This window comes from Oreochromis niloticus, linkage group LG17 (assembly GCF_001858045.2).
Source record: "Oreochromis niloticus isolate F11D_XX linkage group LG17, O_niloticus_UMD_NMBU, whole genome shotgun sequence".
NCBI lineage: Eukaryota > Metazoa > Chordata > Actinopteri > Cichliformes > Cichlidae > Oreochromis > Oreochromis niloticus.
This window is the reverse complement of record NC_031981.2, coordinates 26,958,281-26,969,653: the sequence shown is the minus strand read 5'-3', so window position 1 is coordinate 26,969,653 and position 11,373 is coordinate 26,958,281. Positions and strand designations below refer to the sequence as shown.

Below are 11,373 nucleotides of genomic sequence, written 5' to 3'. Positions count from 1 at the left end.
AACAGTTAACACAGCCAATAACATGGCAGATGCATAAAGCAGAATAGTATGATAGAATCTGACAAAACAAAATAGCTCGAAAAGGTAAAAATGTCTCAGAAAATTTCAATTAAATAAAAGAAATATAGGAAGTCTAAAAAGTAGCAATCTAAATCTAAATAGAATTCAAAGTGGGTTAAGAAAGCTGTGACACACCTTTCCCTTAAAGAAAGAAGCTTGTTGATTTTTTCTTTATTAGTTATTTGTTTATAGTATAAATAACCTGCAAGGTAAAGATCAAGAAATGCAAGGCAAGCAGAGTTGAAAGTGCAATCATAAATGACGCGTGACAGTGGCGTGGGAATCTATATTTTCAAAATAAAATTAGTTTTCATACTTGGAACGTTGATACGGATTTTATTTTGACAGTATCACCCGGAAGGGTTTTCTTAATAACATTGTATGGCATCCGGAGTAGGTTGTCAATTTATCTGTAGAATTTTTATCTGTTTAAATTGTTCTTATCACTGGTTGTGACGGCCGCTTTAATACTATTTAGTGGTCTCTCGGATAATTTTTACTTTAGAGTAGTTATGCTTTGAGCTGGTTATCTGTTCCTAAGCTAACATTAGCTTGTTTGCTGACGTTATGTAGCAAATAGCTGTACGTGTGTGAAACAGCCTGTCACAGCCGTCTAAATTTGTGTGGCTCAGGGTCGCGGGAGCCCGAAACGCTTTGAAACGTCAAGGTAGGAGTCTTTGTGTTCACTGTGTTTGTGTTCCAGCGAACTGCAGGGCGTCGTAATTAACTTTTTTAGTCCGCCAACATTTTTCTGTTCTCCCTCAAGCTGCACGTCTTGACGAGAAACTGTGTCTTATGTCCATGCAGGCTAAAACGGGCTAATACTTAAAGTTTGCTTTTCTTTAGTTTGAAATGCACGTTTAACTGTCCAGGTGGCACCATGGCTGACGACCCTCAGAGAAATTTTCGCTCTGCATATTACGAGAAAGTGGGTTTCAGAGGAGTGGAGGAGAAAAAGTCCCTGGAGATACTACTCAAAGACAATCCTCTGGGTGGGTAATAGCCAACTACGGAAAATTATCGTTTGTGCTAGCATAGGTAGCATCAGTGTAAAGTCTCTTGCCAGCTAAGCTTCCGCACTACCATGACAATAACAATATACCTGTAAGCCAATGCTGTGGTATAACGTAATTTTACGAGCACTTTATTAAACACCCCTGTTCAGCTACTCATTACCGCAAATATCTCATCAGGCAATCACGTGGTAGCAACTGAATGCATTTAGGCATGTAAACATAATCAAGATGTCCTGCCGAAGTTTAAACTGAGTCTTGCAAAAGGAAGAAAGGTGGTTTAAGTGATTTTTGAATGTGGCATGGTTGTTTACATGATCTGATTTGATTTTTCCCACACAGGCCACTCTGGGGTTTGCAGAGAAAATATGCACTGTGCAGCAGTTCTCTTGGTGAAAATGCCTTGTTGATGGCAGAAGTCAGAGGAGGATTGCCAGGCTGCTTGAGCTGATAGGGAGGCGACAGTACCTTAAAGAACCACCCATTGCAACTAGTTATGCAGAAGTGCCAATATGAATGCACGGCATGTAAAACGTAGAAGCAGATTGGCTACAGCAGCAGAAGGTGCCACTCCTGTCAATTGATAACAGAAAACGGAGACTCTAATCTTCATGGGCTGATTGGAATTGAACAGTAGAAAACATTGTCTGATCTGATAAGTCTTGATTTCTGCTGCAGCATTCAAATGGTAGATGGGTGGCTGGATGGATGGTTAAAATATGGTGCACATTAACATGAAAGTATGCATCTTGCCATGTGTCAGTGGCTCAGGCTGGTGGTGTTGGTGGTGTGTAATGGCTTGAGAGATATGTTCTACGCACACTTTGGGTCCCTTACTAACAACTGAGGATCGTTTAAATGAAGTGCACCTTCTTGGTCATGTTGCAGGTTTCCAAGGAGGAAAAACATTTCAGTCTTAACATTTTACTCTTTTACTGCCACAGATCTCAAACTTGAATGAATAACTGAACAGGATTGTTTTCCTGAGTCATACACTGTAAAAGGGAGTACATCATCCTAAACATATGGATTTCTTTTACCTTTTAAGAATTGAATTCTTGTGAGGTACTACTTGTCCTCTGAGACCACTGCTAAGCAGCTGTCTTTTGGCAGCACTTTTGCTGATTTATTATTTTAGTAAATTCTTAATCAGAAAATGTTTTTTGTTTTTTTTAGTTGTTTTTTAAATAACTCTCTCAGTGACCAAAGCTTAATCTATTGATGTTATGATGCTGTGCTGGCTTTTTTCATGTTTTTTTGTCTGGAAAAAGACAGACAAAAAAAAAATAATGTATTTTTAAATTTATTTATTTATTTCAATTTTCCTTTTTTAAACTTCATACCTGAAGAGTTTTGCTCTCTTACAGATTTAGAAAAGCTAAGTACCTTCAGTCAGCGGTTCCCCCTTCCTTCCATGTACAGGATTCATGTGTGGAAGGTACTGCTGGGTAAGAATCACATGTGATCAGACGTTCACCCTGTCACCCTCTTCAGTTGTGCAGATATGACTAGATGGGTAGAAACAAAAAATACTGGAGAGAATCACTTGGCTATTGTACTGTCCTAGTCTTTTTAAAGATTTTGTAAAACTATATTTAAAATATTCATTTTCAGTAATTGTGATTCGTAGTATAGACATATGCAGCCATTTGGAGTACAAAATATGCAAGGCTAAGAGCTGCATGTAAACTCATGTTTAGTTTACTTCTATTTCTCTTGTTTGGAACGTATTTATGATAAATAGGTTAATCTGACCACTAAAACTGAACACTGCACTCCTTCTTTTAAAATTAACTCAGTTTTGTTAAATGTGTGGGTATACATTTCTTAACTAGAATTAATCTGTGCCTGCAGGCATCCTACCTCCACACAGTGACTCTCATGCTCTGGTTGGGGGCTACAGGAAAGAGCAGTATCAGGATATCCTGGAAGCTCTGGAAGTGATGAGATACATCAACTCCTCCACACCCTCCACCCACGTTTACTTGCGCATGTTCCAACTGGAGAGCCAGACCCTCCCGCGATGCTCTGAGACTTCACCCCCGGTAAGATAAAGTATATCAGATGATAATAAGCTTAGCACAAAAAGTAAGGAAAGTTGTGTTTTTTCATTTCTTTCTTTCTTGTAACAGTGATCTTAAAAAGAAATAAATCTCACACTGTTCGAAAGCCTGTTTGTTTCCCCTTAAATGGTGCCACATTTGTAAAGAAAATGCATTTGTGGGTTGAGCAGCAGAGTTCAACATCAAACAAAAGATCATAGCAACAAAAAGTACATCAAGCAAGAATTCACGAGACAAAATAAACAATTGAAATTATTATGTCATGCTTATAACATCTAAAAATTGTAAAATAAAAAAATGTGATGACCTCAAACTACAGAAACAAAAGTCTGGATAGTGACTAAAACGACTGCCCAAGAACAGTCACAGGTATCACAGATGGTTTATTTAACCATCTGTGATACCTGAACCCACACCAGCAATTGATCCAGTGCCTTTCACTAAAACTGAATTTATCCCCCCTAGTAACTTTTTCCTGCTAGGTTTTTATAGGTTTTTTGTGTGTGATTTTAGATCAGTTGTGTTAATACAGTATGTCAATGAAAAACAACTGTAAATTCAGACATGTGAGATTGAAAATAATGATACCAACCAAGGCAAGGTAAATAGTTTTAAAGGTGAAATATAATGGTAAAAATCAAAAGTAGTAGTATCTTTAAAAGACAACTATACATGAAAACAAAAATTTCTGCTGCAGAGAGAATCAAAGAAATGCCAGTTGAAGTGTCAGAGCAAAAATGGCTAAACCGGGGATGGTTCCAGATGTTCATGATGTTGAATTTGATTTACTTTTAATACCAATGTAACTGCACATGAAGCAGTTACTTAGGAAAAGGTCTTTTTAAAATCAGGTTGTATAAGAGGAGCACGAAATACACTGCATTCCTAAAATAAGAAAATCTATTTTTCGTTTGTGTGTGTTTGTGGCTGCTCAGATGTATTTGTTGATTTTTGAGGTCTTTCTATCCAGCTCATGCCATGCTTATTACAAAGATATTGTGATTAACTGAGATGTTCACAGAAAGCTGTTGAATCATAAAAAAGTAGCTCATTTATGGAAAATCAAGTTTAACACAAAATTGAAAAATAAAAAATCTGATATAAGTTGCTATTTGCAGCAGATGAAAACCGATAAGATTGATATATTATCCCCAACAAGCTGCAACAAGTGTATTACACACATTGTGTGTAACAAACATTCCCTGAGTAGATACCCTAAAACCTATGTCTATTTTTATCTTCTTCTCCTGTCCTTAAACAAACTGAACGTAAATCTACGTGCTGCCAGCGGAGAGATGCCAAACTGTGTTTCATTGTTCCTGTAACAGTGACAATAAAGATTCTATTCTATTCAATAAAAGTGTTAGTGTATAGCTGTTTGATCACTAAGAAACAATGACCACATAAAAAGTACAGATTTTATTTTAAGTGTTTTTCTCTGGGTCTGTATTGTTGATGTGTTTTCTTTTCTCTTTTTCTTCTTCACCAGGATGAAGAGAATGAAGACTTCCTCTCCATCAGCCGAGCCATGGAAGAGATTGTAGATGATCCTGTTGACTGCTACTGGCTCGTCAAGTGTTTTGTCAATCAGTACCATACAAAGTTTGGAGACTCAGTACCTCACCTTGTAAGTGTTATGTTTAGTTTTTATCATTTCACACACTGTACACCATGGCGAGATATGCCAAGTTTCCAGCTACTAGCTCTTTGTGAATCACCTTTTTGGTGCAAAAAGACTATAAGCCTGTCAAACTGTTTGACATTGTTAATAGATTAGCTAAAGGAACGGGAATAAATAGGTGTTAGTGCAGCTTTTCAGTGTTCAGTAGTCAAATAAAGTAACTCAGACTTTAGCAATCTAAGTGAGCACTTTCAAAGTAAAGGGACAGTCTTGGCAATATATGTCACAAAGATGGCCAGGTGTGCTGTCAAAACATAAAAATGGCCTGTATTTGTATAGCACTTTACTAGTCCCTAAGGACCCCAAAGCGCTTTACACATCCAGTCATCCACCCATTCACACACACATTCACAAACATAGTTTAAATTAGAAAAATATGAAGAGCTTTAATGCACAATGCAGGTGATACAATAAATCTGCTTCATAGTACAGGCCTCAGATGTTGATCAGAAAAAGAAAAAAAACAATGGTTAGAAAAATTTCAAAAGATTGTTAAGTTAAACCAAATCATTTTCTGGATAGTTTTGGTCACAGAAAGGATAAATTGCAGTAAGAATGGAGGACAAATGATGAGAACTAGGTGATGAAAGTGTGTTTATGTAATTTTTTTTTTCTGTAAAGTCATTTTTTAATGAGCAGTGTGAATAAAAGACTGCTCATCTTTGTGAAGTTTAATAATGTTAGAGATAATCCTGCACTGATAATGTTGTTATAAATAACCCTTGCAGCTGTGTGCACACAGACAGCTGTTCTGCTGAGTCTAATGAGTTTTTTAAAGGCTGTTTAATTTCCATTTACGGCGAACTGTAAAAGTAGAGCCCATGCACGTGTGCTCAGTTTCACGTAGTTGAGGATTTTAAAACAGTGACAGCCGTACTTATATGTTTATAAATTTGTGAATCTACATATTTTGATGTAGTTTTGACAGAACGCTGAGACACTGAGTGAGAGTGTATCTTGGTATGACTTTAGCTTGAATAATCTCCACTATCCTACAGCCTTAATTAGTAAATGCGAAGTGACCGCCAGTCTTTTTAAGGCATGTAATGCATTAAAAAACAAAAAAATTGTAGTAATTGTATTAAGTTTCTATTTTTATCAAGCTTGAACTTTATTTAAGTGTGCTCTAGGACGTGCTGGGTAGTATGTTGTTAGATGACTAGATGATTGGGGGAAAACCCCAAAAAACCAATGTAAGTTCAGATCCAGGCTCTTTTACTTGAATGCTGAGACACTGACATTCAGTGCATTATACACATTATACAAACTTCAGTTTGTATAATGCATAATGGTAAAGTTCTCATGATCCATCAATTTGGATCACACAGATCTTAAAATAAAGAGTTGGTTATTTTCCTCCTGGTGTAGCCAAAGAGCCTGGAGCATTATCTGAGTCAGGAGGAACCTCGACTGCTAAACCATCTGAAGAACAGCGGAGCCCTGCATCAGCTGCCCTACAACCTCTGGTTCAGACGCTGCTTTGCTGGCTGCTTGCCTGAATCCAGCCTGCAAAGGTCAGTTTACTGTTTGCTCCAGAAGCTGCTCATTTCACCATCTTTGGATTGATCCAACAAAACAAGGATAGCTGCATTCTCATAAGCTAAAGGGCGTTCTTGCATTTTTTTTTTTTTTTAATTTTTTTTTTTTTAGCATGAAGTCATGGTAGCATGGCAGAAAACATTTATATAGGGTTTTCCACATTTTGTCTTACTCAGAAGGCTGCCGGCCATCTTTTCTTCATCAACCAAAGCCACAATTTACAAAGAATGGCAAGGCTCAACAAGCAGTGTAGCAACAGCTGACTCTACTCAAATGTCCATCAACTTTGTCGATTTCAGTGTTAATGAATAAGCAAATGTCATCAGCATAAAGGTGCATGAAAGCTGCACTTTGTCCAGTATGTCTTAACTTGTTTGTCATAGCGCAGTTACTGCGTCATAGAGGTCACCTGAAAGCCAATTCATTCTTTCCGTATTCTCAAGGGTTTTTTGGAGTGTAGCCCAAAATTTACTTCCAGCATGAAATGGATTTTGTGTTGAGGACAGATTACACAGATTTTGGAGGTACTTTCTCATTTATTTATAATTTATTTACAGACCCAGAGAATAATGAAACACATCGAACAAAATCAGTACTTGTTACGTTGTAATTTATGTATTTTTATTAGGTCCACCTTAATGTAGCAGTAAGTTCCAAATTTTCCAAAAATCGAATGCACTGTGTTATTCCATAGTTCTTGGCTCACCTCGGGAATAATCTCCACTATCCTACAGCCTTAATTATTAAATGCGAAGTGTCAGCCAGTCTTTTTAAAGCATGTGATGCATTAAAAAACAAAAAGATTTGTAGTAATTGTATTAAGTTTCTATTTTTATCAAACTTTACCCCCCCCCCCCCCCCCCCCCCCAAAAAAAAACAAAAAAAACAAAACAATGCAAGTTCAAATCCAGGCTCTTTTACTGGTCTGATTGTGGTCTTCCCTTGTCTTTAGGGTGTGGGACAAGGTGATCAGTGGCTCTTGTAAGATCCTGGTATTTGTGGCCCTGGAGATCCTGCTGAGTTACAAAATTATGTTGATGGGCATCAACCGTCCAGAGGGCGTGGTCAGATTCTTGTGCAATGTGAGTATAAGAGACAACTGTGTCTCACAGTATGGGTCCAACAATACCTGGATTCTGATAAAACAATAAACACTCCAGCCCGGGTTTTCGAGTTAGTACAGTAAATCAGATGCAGATACAGCAATTACAGTTAGTCGGCAGGATTTGTAGGCTTTTCTGATTTCATAATTTTGGATGAAATAACATTAAGATAAAAATAATGTACAGATTATTAGTTGTTCTTAGTTAATATTGTGCTAGCCTAATTTGGCCTCAGTTAACATGCCCAAAATCTGCTAATTCATTTTTGAATAATCAACCAACATGTTTTAATACACCAGTGAATTTGATTGATGTGCACTAATACAGTTTAGGTTTTTTAATATCTTACTTTCTAAAAATGCAGTTTTTCTAGTGTGTGTTGCTAACTTCCGGCTCTGTGATCAATTATTTCTGTAAAACAAAACAAACAAAAAGCAAACTGTCCACTGGAGTCAATGGAGATGATCGGACTCTTACCAATCAGGTGCTCCGATTCGACCCATTCAAGCAGAGATGTTGCAGGTTCTGGTTGTGACTGAATGACACTTAGAATGTACAGAGCGAGTGAACACATTTTATATTAAATCTGTTTTCAGTCCAGACACACAGAGTTTCTCTCCTAGCATGTGCTTTGTATGACCTTTCCCTTTAATCTCTCTTCCAGATACCGCAGGAGAACACAGATGCCATTGTCACTAAAGCCATTGATTTGTGGCATAAGTACTCTGGCACCCTGATCCATGCTATATAGCAACACGGAGCCAGACGAGGAAAATATCTGGAACCAGAAGTAATCTTCTTTCCTGGAATCCACCTGGACTCGCAATGCTTCACTAAGACACTGCGGCACTCGCCGTCCACGGGGCTTTGTCTCTGCATAACTGAACTGAACTGAAAACTCATCATGGCTGCTTTTGATAAGCCAGGGGACCTTTTCATACCGTCGATTTTCCAGGTTTTCCCTGCGACTCTGGCAAACCATTCTGGTGAAAGAGACTTGAGTTGGTGGTGGGTGGAAAAAAAACAAAACAGACAAGGCAGTAACTTATTTTTTTTTAATAAGTTTCTTTCTTTAAGAAACTGCATACATCATAGAAGACTCACAATAAATTAATACCCACATGCAGGTCTTTCTGCTTTACAAAAAACATTTGAAAAGCCTTTTAATTTATGTACATCCTCTTAGAATTCTGAGAAGAGTTTTCTCAAAACATTTTTTAAACATGTACAAGCGACAGTAATATTACTGACTCTTGCATACGCACACACTCAGACACACAATCATAACCCACGCAGCTCGTTCTCACCAATAACATGGTAAAAACCTCCAATTCATGGACCCAATCTTAAGTGTAAACCATTAAAAAGGGAGGAAAAAAAAGCAAATTGTAAGGTGGCAGGATTGACACGTTTCGTACCGAAAAGGCTCATGTCAGACAATAAAAGGTGAAATGCAAACAGTCCTTCTTGTAATTCAGCAGAGAGCTCAGTAACATTTTACTGTGTCTACAGATAATATTCTGTATCAAATAAACAAGGTTATTTGGCAACTTTGAAATCCCTGTAAACACGCCTGTAGGCACAGCGACACAGTGGGTTACTGAACTCTCGATACTCGTCACTCCAGAATTCTGCATTCAAGGTCACGGCTTCCACAACAGGTCAAGTTGCTTTGGTTTAAAATGGGAATCTGAAGTTTGAACACTCGAACGCAGCCCACAACTAGATGGATGGAAAAGAGAGAATCTGACATTATTGCTCAGTGGATTGATGTGAAAGTGTTTGGAGACGGGAATTTCCTTTTGTTGTAGAGAGCACTCTTCGACTTTGATTAGGATTTTAGGGCAATTTGGCTTAAGCTTCAGCTGCCTGCAATAGTACACACTTGTGGAATGTTTTCATTCCTCTGGCAAAGAGAAATAATTACCGAAATGTCATACGTGGAGTAAAATCAAGCTAACACAAGCATACTCCAAAGAAAAATTCTGCCTGGTGAGAATATGGTACAGGCATGAAAACAGTGAGAGTGAAATAAAAACCCTGTTTCATCTTTTACCGTCCCCATCCTATAAAGTTGGCACAGATTCTGTGTTGGACCTCCAGTAGCCTTGTTAAAAAACAGAAGTGCTGCAAAGTAAAGATATCACCACCTCTTCATCATAAAAAAATGACAATTAAAAGCTTTTGAATATCAAGAAGTCACCAAAGTCTCCACAGAGGGGAGACAGTCATAGATCCGTCCATCTCAGTGTTTTTCTCCCGTTTCCTGTAATGGCTCAAGCTCGTGTGATGAAGCCAACCTATCAGTTCGAAGTTGATGTTGGAAAGCTGTAGCAGTCTGAACACTCGAGACTTCTAAGGAATTTTAAAAACATGGCTGAGGTCTCTGAGCCGACTTATGGCCTGTGAAACCTGTAGGAAGAAACCGGGAAGAAAAAATGAGCATGTTTGAAGAAATGTTCTTTATTCTGACACAATGAAATTATCTAAAAGGAGACAAAGCAGTCAGGACATCCTCATCTGACCTCCAGCATCAACAAGGTCTTTTCTTTCAGAGCACTGCTGCTCACTGGATATTTTCTCTTTCTCAGACCATTCTGTGTAAACTACAGAGATGATTGTGCAGGAAAATCCCTGAAACTACTCAGAGCAGCCTGTCTGGCACCAACCATTTAAAGTTACTTCATTCATGAACCACGTGCCTGGAAGTTCAATCTTCAGCGTCCTTTGTCCAACGTATCCACTATCCCTCCTATGAAAATGTCAAAACCATCTCGGCTGCAGAGCAATTTGTTGATATCCTGCTAGGTAGACTAAAATTCAAAGCTAGGTTCCAAACCCTAGGTGCAGGTAACTAGAAGAGCATTTATATGAAGGGCTGAAGGAAGATGCAAGGGATTTGGCTGAGCGTACTCTGGGTTCAGATCGTAAGCGACGAGACTCATTCAGGATGTTTGATGGCTATGACAGCTGCAGCGAGGAGTCAACCAGCAGCGCTAGCTCAGATGACAGTGAAGATGAGGTGGCAGCCTCCATCCCTGCCAGTCCGCCCATCAAGAACGATGGACAAGTCTACACCTACCCTGATGGAAAGGCTGGAATGGCTACCTGTGAGATGTGTGGAATGGTCGGTGTATGAGATGCTTTTTACTCCAAAACCAAGCGTTTCCAAGCGTCCCCTGTTCTAGGGAGTTATGCTTCAAATTCGAAAAAAGCTAGCATCTTGGCAAGACTCCAGGCCAAACCAGCAACAAAAAAGGCCAACATGGTGAGGGCCCCTGTCAGCTGTTTCAAGCATGGCCCCATGGGAACATGTTGGGGAGATATTGAAGCCTTGCCTCTAATTTTGTCTCCGAAAAAACCAAAACAACTCAGCTTGAGCTTTCTCTCTGATATGCTTGCTTCTAATCCTGTCCAGTTTGGCCACTCCCAAAGAAAACCTCAACATATTTAACTCTGACACCTCCAGCTCAGCCTCCTGTCTTTTTTATCAGCGCCACCATCTCCAAATCACTGAGAGGAGGAGAGACAAAAGTTGCTGGACCTAAACCACTAAAGCTGCACTTGGGAGAGATGGAGCAGGTTGAAATAAATAAGTCATCTTTTAATTTTCCGAAGAAGCCAACAAACCCAAAAGATGAATTAGAATTTTTCACTGAGCAAATTTTTGACAGGATAACCCGAAAGGAAAAACTTCACTTCCACTCAGCCTATATTTTTAATGGTAACACCAGATTTTAGCACCTGTGACTTCAGCATGATTCTACCAGTATGTTAACACCTCTGCTGGTTTCCTTGCAAAGCGGGAGATATTGCAGTTGCCTCAAAACAACAACTAGGAGAGTAATTTGAAGATTTCACACTTGGCTGCTCATAATTATGGGCTTAACAATCTGGAGGCAGCGCAGCATGGT

At 38.8% G+C, this 11,373-nt stretch overlaps 2 protein-coding genes across 8 annotated transcripts in view; one reads left to right on the top strand and one right to left on the bottom strand.

The window, feature by feature from the left end:
* Positions 1–421: 421 nt before the first annotated feature.
* Positions 422–8,743, top strand: tbc1d7 (TBC1 domain family, member 7). Of its 5 annotated transcripts, none has more exons than XM_025899849.1 (8): positions 423–727; positions 907–1,052; positions 2,441–2,521; positions 2,928–3,118; positions 4,626–4,763; positions 6,186–6,331; positions 7,309–7,438; positions 8,124–8,670. In XM_025899849.1, exons 2-8 carry the CDS (start codon positions 941–943, stop codon positions 8,208–8,210), a joined length of 885 nt encoding a protein of 294 aa, XP_025755634.1. In that variant the 5' UTR covers positions 423–727; positions 907–940; the 3' UTR covers positions 8,211–8,670. The 5 variants fall into 5 exon arrangements, with proteins under 5 accessions (XP_025755636.1, XP_025755634.1, XP_019202221.1 ...); XM_003457290.5 differs by having other exon boundaries at positions 424–727; positions 933–1,052; XM_025899850.1 differs by lacking the exon at positions 423–727 and adding an exon at positions 1,416–1,637 and having other exon boundaries at positions 927–1,052.
* The window catches only part of phactr1 (phosphatase and actin regulator 1), a 49,172-nt gene continuing 46,380 nt past the window's right edge, over positions 8,582–11,373 (bottom strand). For all 3 annotated transcript variants that reach the window (XM_013265381.3, XM_025899847.1, XM_005462039.4), the window contains exon 13: positions 8,582–9,871. In XM_013265381.3, coding sequence (XP_013120835.1) covers positions 9,856–9,871 — 16 coding nt within the window. In that variant the 3' untranslated portion in view covers positions 8,582–9,855. The remainder of the gene's footprint in view (positions 9,872–11,373) is intronic.

What these genes read in the sequence shown, in the direction of transcription:
- tbc1d7 (XM_025899849.1), top strand. Translation starts at nt 941, where the DNA reads ATGGCTGACGACCCTCAGAGAAATTTTCGCTCTGCATATTACGAGAAA. An exon ending in GAGACTCAGTACCTCACCTT is followed by an intron (nt 4,764 to 6,185) that starts GTAAGTGTTATG and finishes CTCCTGGTGTAG; the next exon opens with CCAAAGAGCCTGGAGCATTA. An exon ending in CCTGAATCCAGCCTGCAAAG is followed by an intron (nt 6,332 to 7,308) that starts GTCAGTTTACTG and finishes CCTTGTCTTTAG; the next exon opens with GGTGTGGGACAAGGTGATCA.